The sequence below is a fragment of the Vanacampus margaritifer genome, chromosome 5, assembly GCF_051991255.1.
Source record: "Vanacampus margaritifer isolate UIUO_Vmar chromosome 5, RoL_Vmar_1.0, whole genome shotgun sequence".
Taxonomy (NCBI): Eukaryota; Metazoa; Chordata; class Actinopteri; order Syngnathiformes; family Syngnathidae; genus Vanacampus; species Vanacampus margaritifer.
The window spans coordinates 24,799,871-24,821,667 of record NC_135436.1 but is presented as its reverse complement, the minus strand read 5'-3'; the positions used below and the strand labels follow the sequence as shown (position 1 = coordinate 24,821,667).

At 39.5% G+C, this 21,797-nt stretch overlaps 3 protein-coding genes across 7 annotated transcripts in view; 1 reads left to right on the top strand and 2 right to left on the bottom strand.

Moving 5' to 3' along the window:
- Positions 1–21,797, top strand: part of LOC144051863 (cell adhesion molecule 1-like) — a 321,818-nt gene that overhangs the window by 1,026 nt on the left and 298,995 nt on the right. For all 4 annotated transcript variants that reach the window (XM_077565411.1, XM_077565408.1, XM_077565410.1 and 1 more), the window contains exon 2: positions 1,041–1,258. The gene's annotated coding sequence lies outside the window, so the exon portion shown is untranslated. The remainder of the gene's footprint in view (positions 1–1,040; positions 1,259–21,797) is intronic.
- On the bottom strand, positions 152–8,710 carry tmprss5 (transmembrane serine protease 5). Its single transcript, XM_077565406.1, has 13 exons — positions 8,606–8,710; positions 8,121–8,259; positions 6,971–7,051; positions 6,053–6,166; positions 5,561–5,696; positions 3,954–4,067; positions 3,842–3,885; positions 3,600–3,762; positions 3,295–3,479; positions 1,509–1,607; positions 1,289–1,431; positions 1,025–1,177; positions 152–610 (listed from the first exon to the last, which is right to left on the bottom strand). The coding sequence occupies exons 1-13, from the start codon at positions 8,606–8,608 to the stop codon at positions 602–604; spliced, it is 1,383 nt and encodes a 460-aa protein (XP_077421532.1). The 5' UTR covers positions 8,609–8,710; the 3' UTR covers positions 152–601.
- The window catches only part of zbtb16b (zinc finger and BTB domain containing 16b), a 28,463-nt gene continuing 24,444 nt past the window's right edge, over positions 17,779–21,797 (bottom strand). For both annotated transcript variants that reach the window (XM_077565404.1, XM_077565405.1), the window contains one exon: positions 17,779–21,064. In XM_077565404.1, the coding sequence (XP_077421530.1) occupies positions 20,835–21,064 (230 nt within the window). In that variant the 3' untranslated portion in view covers positions 17,779–20,834. The remainder of the gene's footprint in view (positions 21,065–21,797) is intronic.

Sequence of the window (21,797 nt, the reverse complement as noted above, 5' to 3'; positions counted from 1 at the left end):
TGGAAACTAGCCAAGTTGAAAGCGTTACAAAGGTGACACCACTGGCCTAGAAAGGAGCTGCAGCTCAATAATCTCCACCTGACACAATAGGGTAGCATAAGACATCATTTATATTTGGTACAAAAAAAAACACAACAGTACATCTGATAGTGAAGTGGTAGGCCAAATGTAGGTACACTTTTTTTTTTTTTTGTGACCGTATTTTTTTTTTTTAACAGTTAGCATGAAGCATGACAGGTAATTTGAGTCGAGGACAAAAAACAACAGTAGTGAACATGTAGGAATGAAAATAAAGAGTGGGTCCAGAGGAGGTCCGGAAGGGAACGTGGAGAAGAGATCAGAAAGAAAGTTTTAAGGACAAAGGAAAGAAAGCAGAGAAGTATATTGCCAGAGAAAGAAGAAAGCAAAAATAAAAGCTTTAAGGGAGAAAAGGGAAAGATGACAGGAATAAAAGCTGTCAATGTGTTGATCAAAAATGTATCCCTATTTTTGGCCCACCCTGTACATATGTGATTGTATCTTTACATTCAAATAGCAATATTTATATTTATAGTTCAAATGTCCACTGTTATTGCTGGTGCTCTTGTATCATGGTCCCTCCTCAGTAAATCTGTAAAGACATGGAAATGTAATCAGTATACTCCCCCCCCCCCCCCGTCTTTTTTTGTTGTGTTTGTTGAAGCTTGCACATAAGGTGTGAACTCTTGTTTTCTAATTAACATTTGTATTGACAAACATGGCCTTAAAATAAAATATTGGAGCTTATGCATAAAATATTGATTTCCTACCGTTCTAATTTTATTTTATTTTTTTACCCACTTCACTTCCACTTCAAAATGAGTGTTGTTCACTGTTATTGGCTGCCATCAGTCTGCTATTTTGTCGGGAAGGAAAACTTTAGAAAACATTTTCCCTCATGCTGAAAGTATTTAAATTTATTAAATCGATTAATGCAAACCATAAACTACATCCTTTTCTATAATGTAATGTAAACTCTCATGTGATTGTGAATGAATGGGTTTACCTCCATCGTCTCATAGATCCACCCGAGGAATTTGGCCACCTTGGTGTAGACTCCGGGGTGGTTGGGCTCGGCGCAGCCGTTCCCCCAGCTGACGACCCCCATCAGCCTCCACACGTTGTCATCCTGGCATACTAGAGGCCCACCACTATCCCCCTGCGAGAGACACGGTGTTGAACACAAATGTCATCCATGACCAATGAGCGTCTGATCCCGTCATGGAAACATCAAAACAAGGTACAGTCGGAACCGTGCACCTGCCCCGACCTGACACGCGTCCACTTTTCCCTCGGTGTATCCGGCACACAGCATTCGCGCTGTGATTTCTCCGTTGTACATGCAGGAGCTGTTGCACTTGTTAGTGCCTATGATAGGGACGGGGGCCTCTTTCAGGGTGTCAGACGAATGAACTGAGAGAGAGACACCACAGCTGCTCTGTATGCACTCCCGCCTGGAGCAGATGTTTGTGTTTAGAGTGGCGCCTTACCGCCATCAGGTTGTGTGTATCCCCAGCCAGAGATCCAGCACTGCGTACCTCCCGGTGGGTCGTATTGGTACTGAGGCAGACAAACTGGGCGAACTGTATCTAGTTTTAGAGTGGGGAAAGGAGAGTGAGGAAAAAATGTAGCTTTATACCCCATGTTTTGCATTATTTTCATTTGCTTATTATGCGAGTTTTTCCCTCTCCGATCTGTACAGAAAACCGAAAGCAACCTGATGCTGGCTGGCGCTGTTGCTAAACATAAATCAACGGTCATGTGACTGAATTAGCCAGTATTAGGTACAATGTGCGAGTTAAAAACGTGTTATATTGTATAAAAAGCTCTGTACACAATTTAAGGGGAAGTCAACCCCAATTTTTTTTTTTTTTACAATATGTTGCATGCAGTCCCACTGGTCTAAATATAGTATTCTGGTTTCAATTAATTAATTAATATTACATTTGTGGAATAAGAGTTGTGAAGCAAAATCCAGCCGTTTTTATCCAGCTCAAGGGCGGCCATTTTGCCACTTGCTGTCGACCGAAGATGACATCAATGTTGCTCAGGTCTCGGGTAACAACCAATCACAGCTCAGCTACAGAAAACAGGTGAGCTGTGATTGGTCGTTGCCTGAGCTCACCTGTTTTTTGTAGCTGAGCTGTGATTGCTTGTTACCTGAGACCTGAGCAACATTGACGTCATCTTCAGTCGACAGCAAGTGGCAAAATGGCCGCCCCCTGAGATGGATTAAAAAAAAAAACGGCTACATTTTGTTTCATAACTCTTATTCCACAAATGTAATATTAATCACTCATTTCGGTGTCCTTTTTACATTATGTACTGCTTTTTGTGTGACTGGCGTCTGGACTTCTAAAAGGGAAAAATAAAGCTATTAGTAGTTTTATTACTCAAACAATAAAAAATGATAAATATTTGTTTTAACTGTCTGTGCCTCTTGCTGCTTCCTTAATTGCCCAGCGGGGATAAATAAAGTTTTCTGAATCAGAATTAGTTTACCGGTAAGCTTTAAAGAAGACGTATTGTGTAAAATAGATTTTTTTTTTTTAATGGCTTGTGCAGTGCAATAGAGTATATGAATAGTTGGGACTCTGAAGTGCCCATATCAAGTAAATCTTTAGTTGTTTGCTTATTTCTGGAAATATGATATGGGTAGGTTGTGTCCAGAAGGGCATCCGACATTAAAACTGTGCAAACAAATCATGCGAGTGAGCTGTTTTGCGATTCTGCTCCATTGTTATGTAGCACTATCATGCAGAAATGCGGCTGCTCAAATACAAGCCACAAGTTAAGCAGAGCTGCATGGAGCAGTTTTAACTCACTCCCAGCAATTTTCACTGAAGCAACCCCCTTCGCTCCCGGCTGTTTTACTGGATTTTGACTGATTTTGCAAGGTCCACAGAATATTGTGTTCTATTGCTATAAAACATGGAACCTACCAAAAGAAAGATTAGTCTCTTCTTTCATCAGGAAAAAAGTATATTTGTATCTGTTTCTGTTTTGCAGCAATTAGCATTAGAATATAGCTAAGTTTCATCATTATTCACAAACCTGTTGAAAACACTGGCAAAAAGAGCTTGTTGCAACATGGCTGTATCAAAGCCTTCTGTATGCTCTAACATTAAAAAACACACACAAAAACGTATGTTTTTGTGAGTGAAGGACAAAGTATTCAAAAACATATTTATAAGTTTTTGGGTTTGAATGAGTTAAGTGGGAGGAAAAAAAAAAAAAGTCTTAATTATTTGCAAAAATGCTGGTTTCCAGCTAGACCTGAAAAATTGAGCGGCGTCCGCAGTTTCATCAGGGCGATGTCGCTGTCATGGCTCACGTGGTTGTAGTCCTTGTTGTAGACTATCTTCTCCACGGCGTGCCCCGTGCGCTCCGCCATTTTCGACAAGCTGCGTGTCACCACGCCTGTGTAGACCGCCCAGCTGGACACCTGCGGCAGCCTGTAGCTGACATTTTGAAGACACAAAAGAAGAGGCAAAGCATGAAAGGGAGAGCTGTGGCCCGGCCGTTGTACAGCAGTTGTAACCTCTGAACTTTCCTTGCTGCAAAGGTCAGCTCGCTCTTACTTGTGAACACAGTGAGCAGCTGTGACGATCCATTGGTTGGTGATGATGGAGCCTCCGCAGGTGTGGCGGTTGCTGTAGTAGAGGCTGACCTGCCAGGGCCACCTTCCCAGCGTGGCCTCCACTCCCCCGATAATTCTGGGCAGCTTGGCTCGCGTGCCACACTCTTGGAAGAAATGAAACGCAAAGCAATTGTCCGAACATGTCCGACATGAAGCTGATTTTCCATAGTGCGATGGCCTCACCAAAACATTGCAAGGCGATAACCTTCTCAGTAATGCAGCTCCGCCTAAATGAAACCGGTAATGTTTGAAATAACCAACCACAATATGGGCTAAAATGTCCGCTGACGATTACCTGAACTGCCACATATTTTCCAAAGTTCCCCGTTGTTCTGAGGTAATCTGTAGGAAGCCCTCCGTGTAATTGGGCCCGATATCAGTCAGATTCACGCCTTTGTGCTTGCTCAGTCTGTAATTACAATATTTTATGTAAATATGTGTGAGTCAGATTCTCCAAATGTTCTGGCTGTGCTTCTCGGGTTAATGGAAGACGAAATTGTCAGAAAAAAACGGATAGTTGGTGGATGATTCAGACTTAGAAGCAAGTATGGAATTCAGCTCACATAGAATTGAGTGGGCCTCTTAAGTTGTACAATACTTTAGACTTTTAATTTCAGACCGCCTTTGCCTTTAAAAGAAATCAGACGTGTGAGACAACATGAATCATCTCTCCGCTTTGCTTAAGTTTAAAGGGGAACTTGACTCATTGAGCCATTTGCTGCAGTAAAAAGTTAATATTTTGTCCAGAATGAATTTGATAACTTCATTATTTTTCAACAATTCATGTACAATTAATACCTTTTAAAAATTAATGTTTCCACTTGCTGTCGACTGAATATGACATCACCTGTGCTGAGGAAGTAAGTAATGACCAATCATGGCTCAGTTTGCTAACTAAACCCATAAAGCAGGTGAGCCATGATTGGTTGTAACTTGTTAGCTACTTCCTCAACACAGGTGATGCAAGTGGAAACATTAAAAGGTATGTTTTTAAAGGTATTACGAAACATTTAAATTTAGTCTTGACAAAATATTAACTTTTTACTGCTGAAAATGGCTCAGTGAGTCAAGTATCCATTTAAAACTTGTATGGCAGTTAGTTACTTGTTTAACATTTTCAGTTTGACCCTTACACAGATTATTTCTATTCCCCAGGGCTGGGTATTGATTCTAATTTCCTCAATCGATTCAATTCACAAGATTTAGTTTATTAATGAAAGTAACACGTGTTATAATCACAAACATTGACATCAGCAGTGATGAGATGAAAATATTTTCATAATCAAATTCAATAATTGTAAATATAAATTACAACGATTCTGAATTGTCTTAAAATGCAATTTGAGGTCTTTAATGAATGTAAAAAAAATACTTTTAAATTTATGTGAACAGTACATTTTAAGAAAACAGTAAGATACAAAAAAATTGGCCTTTTAAAATTCTATTTTCTTAAGAATTTATGGGAAAAATATATATAAAAGAATTGATTCATGGTTTTATGAAATGATATTGGGCTTGAAAAGGAAAATCGGTTCCATATCAATTATTATTATTATTTTTTTTAAACCCAGCCCTACTATTATTCCCAGTGCACCTATGAGGAGGGGGGTTGAAATTGGAGGTTTATCAGTGTTCCGTAAGGGAATGTGTCTCACCTCAGAGGTTCCATGGCAGTACAATAAATACTTTCAGGATTTGTGGATGCATTTGCAGTGAAACTCAGTGCTGCTAGGAAATTGCCTACTCCAAATGCGATATACTGTAGTGCCTAATCTTTTTGTATGACCTTTCTACTCAATCAATTGAATTGTTGAGATCGTAATCAAGTCTTCAGGCATTTTCAGGTTTGTACGGTAAATTAATGAGTCTGTGCACGACTGAGCTGTCTGCAGCCAAACGAACCTCAGATAACCCAGCTGCCTGCAGACCAGCGTTCCCAGTGACGAGTTCCATCGCTCATAGCACACCGGCAGCCAGGTGGGCAGCTTTCCCAGCTGGATCTCCAGCAGAGAGTTCTCTGGACTGATCCTGTAAAACACTGAACCTAATTGATTGAAAATCCCTGCAGAAGCAGGCTCAGGCCAGCATTTAGTTAACCGTCCGCCACTGAGAACTGATTGGGGGACAGGGGGGGGAGGGGAAAAAAGTGTCTATGCTAATGTAGTCAAATAAGCAAGTATTTTCATGCCAGTCAATGGGCAAATCTCGAGAGTAAAAAGAAAGAAATCAGCTTTTGAATGGTAATTTTCTGCTCAAATTCACTTCAGAGCTGAACTGTGCCCTCCACTACGACGAATAACAATAAGCAACTTCACTATCTCTTTCTTCCTCCATTAAGAGTGGAGTAGAATCTTGCCTCAATTAGCAGCGGAAAAAAAGGGAATTGCCACAGACCTTTCCTGGGGTCGGCGATGGAAATGTCCTCTGTCACATTGCAGAAAGACGTCTCCTTTGTGTCCCCCAATCCCACAGCACTGTGAGAGGACGACGGCCTCAGGAGAAACTTGACTGAGTAGTAAAACATGATGTCGTTAATTAACAAGACTGTCAGCCTAAAGAGCCATCGTTGCGTTTTAGTCTATGAAACTCTCCCTACAAAAGAGCACTCGTTCCACATGCAAGGTTTTAGTTGCTAAAATGATCATAGAGCAGGGACGGTAACTGGTGCGGCCCACAGCCACACGGAGTAAAAACTAAAACAAAAAAATCGAAATCAAATTAAAAATGTTTTCTCCACTACATTGCACCCCCCCCCCCCCCCAAAATACGTATATATACTATACAGATAATACAGAATTTTTCTTTTAATATTTTTCTTTTTTTTCTTCCCTTTTTTGAATGGATACCAAAAACCCATTGGGTGTTCATCAGCATTTTTTCGGTAGCCCCTCCCCCCACCTGCAAATGGGTTTCAGTGCGCGTCAATTATACACAGATTTCCGCTGTTCATAGGCTGGCCTAGTTCTCCTGTATAGTTTTTAAGTTAATATCACCATTGACCACTAGATGGCAGACTTGGCACTAGGCCTTATCCTACCCTGTACTACATTGTGAGTAGACCGAATATTTTTGGGGGAGAATTTGGAAAGACATATTTAGTAATACAATTACTAACACTTTGTCAAAAAAAATAACCACTCTTATTATTATACTGTATTGCAATCAATAATCAAGCCGAATACAGACTTAGTTATGTCGATGATTTTAAGACTCTTTTTGTATCATATACTCATGTGGGCTGCACTGGGATGAGCTAAATCGAGATATACATTACATAACGTGGTGCTTATTTATCATACACACAATGCTCACCTAGGAACCAGACACCGACAGCCAATCCTCCCAAGAGTCCAAGTGCACACACGGCTGCCAGCAGCCTCACCAGCCTGTGAGCTACAGCGACAAATTGGTCCATTTTGGCTGCCTTCGATATGCATGCCATTGCTCACTAGGCACAAATTACAAGCACTCGCTCCGCTTTCATGCCATCACCAGCTGGCATTTCATAAACTTTTGTGCTGCTTCACTCTTGGAAATGCAGAGTTCCCCTACGTCACATTACAAGCAATTTAGAAATATTAAATAAAATAAATACATAACCTAAAAAGTAATGACGCAGTGTAAGTTTTTACATTTTGCTGCTATTTGTGAGCACGTTTTTGTTGAGCTAAACGCTTGCGCAGTCTAATGAGCTCCAATTAAAGCTGTATGCACTTTTATGTGAAAATAGCGCTCAATTTTGATGGACAAAAAAAGCTATATAACTGTGAGTGTCCAGTTAAAGCAAAGACAAGTTTGGTTTGTGCTGTCACCATTGAATATTTTTAGAATCAATAAATCTTATTGATTATTCAATTGATTAATCGACTAATCGCATTATTTTTAATTTTGCATTAAAAAGTGTATTACAAAATCATTTTCCCCCTGATTACTGTTTATTAACCAGTGATTGGTATTTATTTTGTATTTTGTATTCATATAGTGACTAAAAAAAAAAAAAAAAAGGTGGGTGGGGGTGATGTACTATGTTACCGGTTTGGTCATTGTTTTCTAAAGTAAAAACATATGTTTGCAAATGTCTTATTTTCATTACACAAAGAAGACAATTAGTCTTGTTTCATGAAGGACTACAGAAATCAGTGAACAATTACTGTTGATATGCTGAAATCAAAGGTTTTGGACAATTTGGAATTAAAAAATGTCTCCAAACGACTACTCGATTATTAAAATAGTTGGCGATTAATTTGATAATCAAATACTTGTTGATTGATCGGTTAATTTCGACACCTCTAGTTTTGGTACAAGCAAAGAGTTATCTACACTGCTTGGTCAATTTATTTCCTCATTGTTTACTCAATGCAAAAGCTGAACAGCTGTTAAGAGTGTCTTTACAGTTTGAAAGTGCGGCCTAGATTAAGTTTGAGGTGTTAGATGGTGATCAGGCGTTATGACAGATGCTTACCATGCGTTGCGCTGTGAAACATTTTCATGCCGCTCCGCACTCCTTCGCTTTGTTTGACTACTGCTGCCTTCTCGACGGGAAAGGGATGAATGACGGCCACCGGGTTCTCAATGACCGATAATGCGTCTCCATCAGGACTCTATCAGAATAATATTAAGCATATTACAGGCTGCCTGTGTCTCAACCAACTATCACTGTTCCTGTTTGTAATGTCCTTTAGTAGCATTCAGGTTGTGGTGTTTTCCCTCATAGCTCAGCTTCTCTATTGTGTGCAGCTTGTTGATAGTTAATAGAAGCTATAACCACCATCATCTGCTCCTTTGTGAAAATAGTACTTAAGTTTTGCTAGCATGTTCTTGTCGCCACTGAAATAACCACGTACAGTTTAGCATTCGGGGATTACAGATACAAGTCAAACATGCGAGATGAGACGAAGCGACATTCCACGTGTATGAGCAAAAGTTCGAGCGAGTCTCTTTTCTTACCATTTTGTTTGCAAGCTCATCTGGAGATTGCGGCCGAGCTACAGAGGACTGTCAGCCGGGCGTCCGGCGCTCGACCATTTAACAGAATGCAACTGTGGATTTTCCCTTCACAAAGAGACAATGAGGTCAGCAGAGGTGCAGTGAATGAGGCTGTTGTTTGTCCAACGAAGGGGAGGGCCACAAGGCCTCTGAGACTAAAGTGAAACCTGGTCTTTGTCAGGTGCTGCACGGGTTGGGGCATCTCCAAGCCAGGTGCAAAGACGACACTAAACTACTGGGTAACGTCTTTTATGAGTATTCTCTTCTTCTGAGTATTTACTCAGAAGTTGCAATGATCTGACAGTTTGTAGGTATTGAGAAAAAGGTCGTGATTGGAGGTTGTTGAAAAGTCTCTTCCCACGTCCGCGTTAAATGGTTTGCAATCCGAAGCCACCGTCTCTCAGCACTCGCGAGCAAAATGAAGTATGCTCCCATCTGGCTGATGACAGATGAGACTTTCTCGTCGCCGGCTTTCAAAAAGCAGCAAAGCTAGGTCTGTTTCATATCAAATCTGAGTGTTTCAAAAGTGTATCGTTGAGAATAATTAGCAGATGAGATGCAGAAGACTTTGACACTTGGGAAGGACGTGTGAGATCAAAGCTTGTCTTCTGCTTTCTTGCGGTTTCATTGGAAAGAAATCAAGGAATGATTCATTTGAGGGTTATTAGTCTGTTGTGTCTGTGGTTAGCCAGGTAACAAAATATCAATGCCAGATGGAACATTCCATTGTCAGGTGGTTGGTGTGCTGTCAGTTTCGCATGGAGGAACAGAAAGAGACCATTTTTAGAGAAGAGGAATGCTCCAGGACCACAACTTTAAATCTGCCAACTCAATCGGTTGGAGTTGAGAGAGAGTCAGAAATGGGATGTAGGCTGAGAAAGCAATGCAAGCAGTTATAGTGATCAGAGTGTGCACGGTCGGTCAATGCCATCAAAAACCAAGGGGTGATTCACGGCAACATGATTCGCACAGTTTTCTCCAAAATACAGAGAAGACTGTCTGCCCCTTCAGACTGAATAAATAAGATGGTCTCACAGCAGAGGCGGCTGATAGCTTGAAGGCTCTGCCTCCCATTCTGCCTTTGAACACTCTGAGAATCTCAAGTAGGCCTGAACTCTGAGAGCGCAGTGTTCTAGTGGGCTTATAAGCACCGGTGAGTTCTTTCAGATACTACGCCACTTCAATATTTTAGAGCTTTGCTGAAGGATTTTGATTGTTCCTACATTTTACAGAGAAGGGATTTGACCCTGGCATATAAATGTTAGTGTGGTCATGTTTTCTATAAATTAACTTTACCATGACCATTTCACTCCTCATCGGCTGTTTCACAAAATATCCAAATCATTTTTGTTGACTTATGAAGAAGAGACGAAAATGTATTCACTTAATAAAAATTGGACTAAAATCTATGGACATTTTAGTTCACGAACAAAAACGAGATGAAAATTATTTGATTTTGTAAAATCTTGTCTCAGCTAATCGGTCACTGTGACACTGTCATGTGACACACAGTGACACGCCCCCTTTCAAATCTGCACTTAGTGAGCGCACATGCACCAAAACATGGGACAGACGGTGGATTAACGGAGGAAGGTTAAAAAAAAATCTAGTAAATTATAGTTATAACAAAACTTTAATCAAACGGCTATAACGTTCCAAAAATAATGTTTATCCGACCGCTAACTGATGCTGGCTAATTTACTAGCTCATAGCATGGAGTCTTAGTAGCCACTTGTTGATATATTGTAATCGTGTGTCAAGTTGTTTTTCATCAAAAAGATGACAGAAAATTTTATGTGAAATAGTTTTAGATCCAAAATGTTCAACATAATCTGCTGACAAAAAAATAATACTACAGGGGTTAAATGATCGTCCTGACTAAAGCTAGACTAAAACATTGACAGTTTTTGTTGACTGAAACTAGAGGAACAAAATTGTATTTTCTTGGATTAAAATAAAGATTAAAATGCTAGATAGGTATATAGTTGACTAAAATGGACTAAATAAAACCGGGATGAGGTTGACTAACTATGCTAAAAACTAACAAGCGGGATTGAAACTGGACTAAAACTGAGACTACATTTTTAAATGGTGGATACAATTAACGCTACTCAGCAGTGAATGCCTGTCTGTACCAGCTGGGAGAATCAAAAACAACTGACTGAATCCTTCTAATAATCTCCCCAATTTTTAAACTTTAAAGTGCCTAACTGTCTTTGGGTTTTGCAATGTTGATTGAATAATTAATACTAATGCTACCTATTCCATTCATGGTCTTTCCATCAAATTCTACCTTTAGCAAATATGTCAGAATGGCATACAAAACATTTGATCAAGTAAACATAACATTATCTGGGACACAAAATGACCAGACATTTGGCCTAGTGATCTTCCCATCACTGAATTTCGTTTCACAAGGAAATCCTTCCAATGGTGACTAGAGCAATAGCAGTCCACTTTGGGTCTCGCTGTGGGCGGAATCCAACAATCCCTCGCTCAGGTTTCTACAGAGAGCAGGCTGGCTGGCTCCCAGTTTGGAGCCACATCTATCCCTTGCTCAGACGGAAGTATTTTCCCCACTCAGCGTGCTGAGATCGGCTGCGCTCTCATCTCAAAGCATTACTGTTCGCGCCTTTTTCCATATCCGAACTTTTGAAGATCAGTCATAGTCTCTGGGTCCCCGCTCGCAAATCCCCCACGCAAGGGTCTGACACAACAGGAAATGGGAAAGCTGCTTTAAAAGCTGCTTTAAAGGCTGCTTGGATGACACATGCTTGCCTGCCGTTGTTCAAGACCACTGAGACGCTGCTGTTATTTTTCATGATGCCGGCCGTTGACCGTGTCCCCTTAGTTAAGGTCACTGTTAGAGGTTGGCCTGATGACAGGTGCATGGTTGTGGAGTTTTTTTGTTTTTCATGGTGCTATGAGGGGGATTGTGAATAAACTACCATGCTGGCGATGACGCACTATCACAAAGCTGAGATTCATCCATTTCTATCAACACTGTAAGTTTATGGATTTTTTCTCAGTTTTAATGAGCATAAGGGAGAATTAGATTGAGAGATACAGTCCTGCTCACCATTATTGGCACCCATGAAGGTAAAGTACATAATGTGGAATAGCTAGTATGGAAACACCGTACCTTTGGTTAATCACAAAAGAGAATTCCCAGTTTTAAATGGTCCGTGCCCAATTGACATGGATTAACCAATGAATGATGACTTTGATGTTTTTAAGAAGCCACCTTTTATCCCCTTTTCCTTTGTCACAATTGCGTAAACAAAGGAGGACAACAAGAGTGTGATAATTCGCAAACACAAGACCTCCAAAGGGTATAGAGCCATCTTCAATAGACTTCGGCAGCCCTGTTTCAGCAGTGCGTAATGTTATTAAGAAGTTTGACCACTTTAAGAAGTTTGACTTTGTTTTTGAGAGTAAGCCTAGTTTAAGTTATTTAAACATTTTTGTGAGCAGACATGGCTTCCCTCACTGCTTCCTGCCTTTGCGTCCATAACCCCCCCGGCACACCAAAACGGTACCCATTGTGAACAGCTAAGGTGTTAATCTACTAATTAGAAGATGTTTAAGTCGTAAATGGTCAAATAAAAAAGGCTATTGTAAAGATATTTTGGGGGGAAAAAAAGTTTCATACAGCAACTTAAATGTTGTGCTTCTTTAGACGGCAAACAAAAAAAACGGAATCAACAGCATCACACGCTGCACTCCAGTTTCAAGAGACAATTAATCAACAAGCAATTTCCCACAAATCAACAGCACTCTTTACAATAATTGGATTGTTCTGCCCAGTCTTGTCAAAACCTGAAGAAGAAGCTTAAACATCATTCGATTACTTTGGCCAGTATAGAGCATGTGATTGCAAAGGTCACACCTAATAAAACATTGAATGTCAAATATAGTTTGAGTTTCAAGTGAATTGCCCCTTCCATCAATCAGTTATTGATGAGAGTTAGTTGTTGATAGATTGTTGGAGATGGGAGGCCATTGGCGCCGTCTTTGATTATGATGTTCGGATCAATAACCACCACGTCAAAAGATGCCATAGAGGCGTGTCAATATCTATAGCCGAAGTAATACATACTTCTTTTTTTTAATTTATTTTTTTAAATCAAGAATGTGAATGTCTTGTCTTCTATTATGTGAGTGTACATTTACTGCCTTTGGTGCTAAAATTGACAGATTGTCCAAAGTGCAGCTGAGGTTCTCTGTGTAGTGTCACACTGTGCACCTGTGTGCAGATGCAGAAGAGGCAGTAAGGATGGCAACGGGGGCAGTATTGCAGTGAATCCTTTGGTTAGACTGCCACCCTGTGGTATGTTGGAGGACACTCCCTTTAGTATGAGTTGACCTTGCAGTTGCAGCTGAACTGACTGAAATAGAATGTCTTGTGTTAATTATCTTGTGGTTAACATTAGAAGCCATAAATGATTACTGTCTGGCGAGAGAACGTCTCACTGTATAGTTTTGTGAGCCCTACCTGAGTGTGGACGTTTGTATCCTGGGCATTATTACGATGACATGACAGCACAGTGGCGACAAGTCGAAGCGCGTGCGTTGCCCCCGTCACAACACAGCTAAACAATAAGCCGCTGTGTCTGTATTGAACGTGGCAGGTTGCATAAATTGCTGTCATGTATGAGTTTGTATGGGTTTAATGATGGCTGAAGCCGGCAGGCGTGGGGCTTCTCCCACACCAGATGGCGGGTATAATGTGTGTATGTGTGTGGGTGAGAGTTTTTTTTTTTTTTTTTTTTGCCCACCACGCTCGCTCTAATTAAACAGAGGAGATTACGCTAGTGCTGGCTCCCGTTCAATCTGCTCTTGCACCCGGCACATGTCCTTGGACCGGTGGCAGAGGTGAATGAAGTGGCAGAGGTGATCAACTTTCACAAACAAAGATTTTTCAACACACTCTAAAAATAGTTGGGTAAAAAAGAACCAAAATTGGATCAAGAATGGACAAAGCATTTAACCCAAAAAGTTGGGTCAAATGAATAACCCACACAACAGAAAAAAAATGTTTTTGTGTGTGTGGGTTTTTAGTTTAATTTTTAATTGGGTCAAATTAGATTAATAAACCAAAAAGCAACCCAATTTTTGGAATATTGCTTTGTGGGTTATTAATTTGACCCAACTTTTTGGGTTAATTAAAAGATCTCAATTGAATTGAATTGAGTCAAAAATGATCCAACCCAACTTTTTGAGCTATTAAACCTAAAAAGTTGGGTCAAATAAAATGAATAACCCACAAAGCAACCCATTTTTGGGGGGTTGTTTGTGGGTTAGTCATTTCACTCAACTTTTTGGGTTAATTGAATAACCAAATTGAATTGGGTCAAAAATGATACAACCAACCTTTTTAGCTATTTAACCCAAAAAGTTGGTCAATTTAAATTAATAACCCACAACAACCAAGTTTGGGGGGTTGTTTATGGGTTATATATTTATTTGACCCAAATTTTTGGGTTAATTGAATAACCCAAGAAGTTGGCCCGGCCCCTTTTTGACCCAACTGTTTTTAGAGTGCACTTTGCACTGTGGATGTCGATACTTATAAATAAACAAGGCCTATAACGTCGGCTGCTGTAGAGCAAGTATTATAAACATACGGCCTGCGAGAGACCGCTTATCAATTCTGATAATAAACAAAACCTCAGAGGAACTGTTATTTAAAAAAAATAAAAAGCCCAAAAAATAAGCTAATATTTGTAATGCAGGGTGTCCCAAAACTATACACTTGTTTCAGGCATAATGGATTGATCAAGTTACTGTAAAAAGGGTAAGAATAATGCAAAATGTGATTTCTCAACACTTGACCATTTCAAATTTTGGTCCTAATTTTATCAAGGACCATGGAAATTGACAAACATGATTTGATTTTGCGAGTCACATAAAAGGATGCGGTGGGCCGGTTCTGGCCCCCCGGGCCTTGAGTTTGACTCCTGTGCCTGCCCTATTGGATACATACCAACTGCCTCTCTTGAGGATAAAGATCTACATTTGGGACTCACAATAAGATATATTATCATCAAAGTATACTGAAAAACGCATCACAATAAGGTTGTATTAAATTATTATACAACGTTTTAGCTGTTTTTGTTCAAGTGCATGTGACCAAAGAAAACTTTGTCAGCAAATTGATCAAAGTCCTCCTTTTTTAAATTCAACAAATTTGACTGGTAATTTTCCGTTTAGTATTTTCAAATGCCATCTTTGTGTGGGGAGTCACTACCATCTAGTGGACTGAAAAGGCAAATGTTACTGATGGGTAATGATATGAACATTTTAATCCAACAGTCTTACATTTTAATTGTGTGACAAAAACACAGCTGTCATTTTACAAACTTTATTTTTAGATCCTGCTCAAAGTCTCTGCCACCGTCAAACAAAAATCTCATTTATATTACTCTAACTTTTATACAATGTTCTTGTGCAGCGTATAAAGTCTCAGTAATGGTATAAAATGTGTCTTGAAATGATCCCCCTGGGCTAAAGACACATTATAGCATTATAAAGCAGGATGGTGATTATCGGAGCAAAACTGCAAACACGGCATCCTGGGTTGGGCTGTCATTTTGTGAGAAAATTGATTTTGCTCTTGTTTCACGGCTGAACTTTATGAGAACACCGGGCGATGGAGAAGGTGACTAAAGGACATCATGGCACAGTCTTAAAAGTATTAGCAAGCACGCGGGGGGAAGTGAGTTTGAAAAAACAGTGAAATTGCTGCCAGCGCTTGTAATTAAGAGGTCTGACTGAGCTTTGCCGCTCTCACCGTGCATGCACATGGCGCTTTGAGAGTCCCGCTACACTGATTTTGAGCTCCTTCCACATCTGGATTAAGACGCAGGCCAGCTGCGGCTGCGGCACGGTGCCATCAGGGGTCAGCACAGAGCCTGGAGTGACTCCAGCTGTTTGCACGTGGCCTACATGACACAAATAAGCCACTGGGGAGGTTTGAGCCAATAAAGTGTTAAGGGGAGGGAGGATCAGCGGGATTGTCTGCCGGGATGATGGCGAAAGATGTGACAGGCCCAATGTTGGAGCTGAATTAGCACCACCGCTGCAGTGGCGGACAGCGTTTTACTCACTGTATCCACACGTTGGTTACAATCTGGAGTGCAAGTTGATCCAAACATCGGAAGTTTACGTTTTTGGAGGAGCAAATTGATGTTTTTGATGATAGATGCATGTTTATTGTTATTAGTCATTCTGACTCGGGATGTTGCATACCACTTTTTTTCAGACTGACACCAGTACGAGTACTTGAGTAGTTACTGATACAAAAAGTACTGATATGATACCATTAGCATCATTTTAAAGAAACACACATACATCCCAATATAGCAATTTTCCTTCACATGAAATTAATAGCAATTTTCTATCATCTGTTTTTCTCCATTTGTTCATCATAAAATGTACATCACTGGCGTCGGGCCAAAAGCTTGTACCTCCAAAATCGGCACTTTTTAGGAGACTTCCAAAACGGCACATTTGCTCGACCATCAACATTGTATCATCAAAGAGAGCAAGCCATTTTCAACACTTTAGAATTGGTCAACAATTCGTAAAAATGACACCCACACGTGTGGACTGACCAAAATTGTAGATTAAAAAAAGCAACAACACACACACGAAATTGACCAATTCCGACACCAGCAATATTTTGTATAGAACACACAATAAAATAATTTTTAATACATAAATAAATCATTACTAATAATCCAGTGTCTTGCCCTACCTTCACGTGCTATGGGAAAGATGGACATTACCACTCAGACACTCCTAATTACGACTGAGTTCTGTTCATGTGCTTTTGTTGTTGTAGCAACAAAATACACATGGCAGCTGATGTCGTCTTTGCTGGTAAAACCAAACAATTACGGCAAATAGTAAGTTGTAAAGGACAGAACATTGAATTGTGTATGCTACGTAATTGTGTCGATTCTAAAACAACCTGCTAGCGGACCATAACGTCCTTATAAGTGTTACTATTTTTTTGCCATTAACGAATCCTGCGACACTCTCCGCCATGATGAAACTTGAAAAGTTCTCTCAGCTCAGAAACTCGGTTATGAAGCCACCCTCAGAGCAGTCAAATATTTATCGTGTATCTCAGGTTGTAGTTGACTTTTATTTGGAAAATAACTTAATTATGACTGACATTGTAAACACAATTTAGGGCAGCATTTAATAAGCCCCTCACATGAACCAAAGGGCTGGGCATTGATTAAAATTTCCTCAATCGATTCACAAGTGTTAAGTTTGATTCAATTGTTCCTGATTCGATTCAGTTCAATCAAATATTGATTAATTATGGAACATCAATTCTTCTTAAATATCAAGGACATGATAAAAAAAAAATCCACAAACATTAAATTCCAAATTAAATTTGGCAGAGGCAGTAACTGGTTAAATTATTATTATTATTTTTTAATGAAAATAACACGTGCTCATCAGTTGTTACAGAAACATTGACATCAGTATGGATGAGATGAAAATGTTTTCACAATTCTAATTCAATAATTGTAAATATAAATTAAAAGATTTTGAATTGTCAAAGTGAATAAGTCAGGTCTTTCATATAATGTGAACAGTAAATTTCAAAAAGTAAGTTCCCCAAAAAATTAATACATCTATTGTTAATTTATCGGAAAAAGAGATATTAAAATAATCAATTCATGTTTTTATGAATCAATAGCACGCTCATAAAGAAAAATCGATTTGATTATTCTTATTTTTTTAACCGAGCCCTAATGAACCATGCCTTTGGTTTTTGTATAGCGTAAAAATCCAGACTGTTTAAATTGTTAGCATGGTTGCTTTGGTCCGCATCTTTTGTTGATAAGATGCTACTCTAAGGCATTTTGAACATATAAACGTGTACTAAAACACTGAAATAAATGTTTCAAAAGGCTGTTTTTAACAATTTTCTCTATTGTTCTTAGCATCTATTAAAGTAGGTTGCAACTTAGCGACATTCGAAAAAATTAGGTCCAGTTACAAAAACTCTACATGGTCTTTTGATGAGATTTGAAATGATTTATAATCCAACGTCATTTCACACACTTCAATAGATTTTGTGGTCAAACAGCAGACAGAAGAGACAGAATGCATAGAATCGTAAATTGTTTTAATTATTTTTTCTTTTTCTTTTTCTTTTTTTACCATGCCATCGAACACTGACGCGTACAGAGTTGTGCCTGAATCCACACTGAGAGAACACTTTCACACACGGGTGTTAAAAAGCTGCAATGAGGAGGGATTTTACTGCACACATGGCAAGAAGAACAACCCTGATTGGACACCAGCTCGAGCTTTGACCTGGCCCTGAGGTAGACAGACATCGACATATCTAAACGATGCGAATCACAGCCTTCTAGGACACACCAAATAAAAGGACATCTGCATTATCACAACATACAAAGATAAAAAAAACAAAAACAAAAAACATTTTCAAACAAAAGTGCTCTATTTCTTTTGGTCCACTGACTAAACTGGTTATAGTGCATGTTCATGTATAGAGTAGATACAGTGAATGTGTGTCATGGCATCAAGTTGCCAGGATGTGCTGTACACTGCGTTTTCACCCCACAGTTAACTTTCAGTCGAGACGGGAACGCAATTTGAGCGCTTTTTACGTCGCCCTTGCTGGCAACTTGCATCAGAGCGTCAGCGTCACAATCACAGTATGTTGCTTCCAGTTGCAATGTTCCGAGACGTGGATCTCATCTCGAATTTGGGAGCGAGAAACCAAAAACCAAAAAAAAAAACACCAACAGCACAGACCCACGTACTCAAGCATGTCAACGCTCTACTTAGAAAAAGAGGCACATGGGAGAGGGGCCTTATTTTTTTTCCTTTTTTTTTTTTTAATCGGAGACGTAGAAAACGCACACGTTAAAGATGCTTCTCAAATGATAGCAAATGTAAACAAGACAGCAAATTACTGTGATACAAAAATACAACGTTTAACTCTATAAGGGCCTGTGTTAGGCTCACACAGGGAACAACAATGCAGGACGGCCTGTACATGACACACACACTACAACTGACATTAACCGCCACATGTCTGGATTTTCTTTAAAAATAACACACACAAAAAACACTTTGCTTTTCATGTTCTATTTTTATCAGTTCTGTGATTCGTAAGACATCTAATTATAGACGGTGATTAAAAAAACAAAAAAACACACATCAAAGCCATGTTGAGGCTCTTTACATTTTTTTTTCCCGTATACACTGTTTGACCATTTAAATTGTGACGTAATTGTTAGGGAAAAAACCCACAGACGGATTAACACTGTTTGCCAACAAACAAAATGGTGACAAGTCCCGCCTGGTGGTGATAATCAGCACATATTTGGTAACAAACAACATATAAATAGCAAAAACAATTACACTGAATGAAAGCCTGCTACCTCGAAAACCAATGACGCTATCCACCATGAGACGATTAAGAGATCACTTGTTGAGCACTGTAAAAATAGTTGGGTAAAAAAAAAAAAGGTGGAGGGGGAGGGACTGAGACAAAAAGTTGTTTAATGAATCACCTGCAATATAACACAATTTTTGGGGGTTGTTTTGTTGGGTATGCAACACAATTTTTGGGGTTGTTCTAACGACCCATTTTGGGGGTGTGGGTCGTATAAAACAATCCATTATTTGGGTTGTTTTGTATGTTATTCATTTGACCCAACTTTTTGGGTTGAATGAATACTCAAAAAAATTGGGTCGGTCTATTTTTTCCCCGAGTTTGGGTTCTTTTTGACCCACTTTTTTTTTTTTTTTAACAATGAGAGGCCAAAAATCCGTAAAAAAAAAAAAAATCTACTTTTTGAGTTATTTACTTAACCCAAATAGTTGGGTTAAATGAATTACCTGCAATACCACACGATTTTTTGGGGGTAGCCAATGTACAAAACAACCCAATTTTGGGGGCTATGTACAAACAACCCAATTTTTGGGGGGTTGTTGTGTGGGTTATGCAACCCAATTTTGGGGGTTGTTCTAACAACTAATTTTTGGGGTGTGGGTTGTACAAAACAACCCAATTTTTCGGTTATTCATTTGACCCAATTTTTTATTTCAATGATAAATAACCTTAAAAGTTTAGTCGGCGTCCCCCCAAATTTGGGTTATTTTTTTTACCCAACTATTTTTTACAGTAAGAGGCCAAAAATTCGCTCAAATAAAACATGCACAGGAACTAAAAAAAAATTAATTAAAAACCAACAGCAAGTAAAAAGAAAGTCAAGGAAGAGTGGTGAAAATGGCGCATCCAACCAAGCCTTCTTGGAATTGTTTTTTTTTTTTTTTTTTTTTTCGTCTTCAAGGTTTTTAACAACACAATCAAGAGAGCCATTCAGACAGGTCAACAAGCCCAGACATGGTTACTATCAAACCAAGTGACAGTCAACAATTATTCTTTAAACCACCTTATTAAAAGTGACTTTAACAATCCAACAACCAGAGTACCTTTTTTACTACCAATATTTTGTAGTTATTTGGATGGCAAAGAAAAAGTCCACTAGACGTCAAATGTATAAATTCTCATTTAGTGTCTGTATACACTGGAGCATTTTTACTGAGAAATCGCCGGTCACAGCATTTTAGAGAGCAAAAATGACAACAAAGTGGAAGTTTTTGACCAGCAGACACATTACACTCATAACTGATAATCTCTCTCTGCGTCTTCAGACGTCTTTTGTAGCGACTGCGACTTGATATCTTGAAAAATGTCCTTGTAAAGAAACCAACTCCCATTTTTTACTCGATTGTTTTCATGTAAACGTGTCCTCAGTTGCCACTTTTGGTGTGGAATTCCGCGAGGAAATGGAATACTCTCACAAAGACTCTTTGGGTCTCAATTGAACACAGTCGGCAAGCAGGTGATGGCTGATGTCGTCCACGTTCTGCATCTTTGAACTTTTTCACAGTTTGAACATTTTTGAGCTAGTGTTTGAAAGACTGGGTGTGCTCACCAAAGGTTGTTATCATTAAATGGCACAAAAATTATCATAATTCAAATATGTTATCGTTTCAGCCTCTCCCAGAAAGACAACTCTCTATTTAGCATTTTGATATTCAACCCGGCAGTATTGACTCAGCCATGTTTTTCCACCCACTACTTTGCTTCTGCACCTCACCCGGTGCCGGGTCCAAGACCTGCTCAGACGTAACAGACGTACAGATAAGTCTTTTCTATCCTCCAGTCTGCCGGCACATCCTCCGGTTTGTGGCCTTTCATGTGTTTCTGCATGGCGGCCAGGCTGGGGCAGAAGTCCTGGCAGATGGTGCACTGGTACGGGGACGCGCCGTTGTGCGTGCGCAGGTGTTTGATCATCGCCGAGTAGTCTCTGGACCTCTGGTGACACAGCTTACACTCAAATGGCTTTTCACCTGGAATTTTTATTTTTTTTTTTACAACATAACATTAGTTGAAGGTGAGCCAAGTGGACTGCGCTATTTCCATCTAGTGTGAATGAGCATGTGTGACCCGGTAAACATGAATTGTAAAAAGTCCCATTTTGGCCCATTTTGTAGACTTCCTTCAGTCCACAGTTGCTCTATAAATACATTTGAATTCTCTTTTGTTGGTGTCCAAAAGCTTTATTTTACTTTTAGCTTTAATTGCGTATTAATAAATAAATAATGCTCGCGATAGGCTGATTTTCGTGGAAAGATTGACATGTAGATCAATGCCCATCACAAAAAAGAAAAATCACCTGCAGCTCGTACTGCGGCCAACTAGAGTGATGCATCTCCCGCCCCTTTCTTTAACACTGCACGAGCATGCTGCTTTGTGGGCCTTTGATTTGAGATTGTGCAGCTAATCTATGTGATCGTTATCAACCAATCTCACTCATGGATAATCGGTATTGGAATCGGCAGCATAAAACCCTGATCGGAATAGCCCAATTTAGGTGTTTAATTTGTTCCGTGACCAAGGTCAAAACTCACACTTGTATTTCAATTCATCTTAATGGAAATGCCATTAATCCGTTCCTGCCCGAAAATAAAAGGTTTATAAATAAGAAAATAACTCCACTGTACTGTAAAATAAAGTAACAGGTAGGGGCTGACCAACTAATCAGTCTGTTTATTTAATTGGTTGTTATTACCTTTTTTATTT

Bases quoted from the DNA above. Each gene is read 5' to 3' on its own strand.
- tmprss5 (XM_077565406.1), bottom strand. The intron at 4,068-5,560 runs GTTCGTTTGGCT...TTGTAATTACAG, and splicing joins AGGCAGCTGGGTTATCTGAG to ACTGAGCAAGCACAAAGGCG. The intron at 3,763-3,841 runs GTGAGGCCATCG...ATTTCTTCCAAG, and splicing joins TATCGCCTTGCAATGTTTTG to AGTGTGGCACGCGAGCCAAG.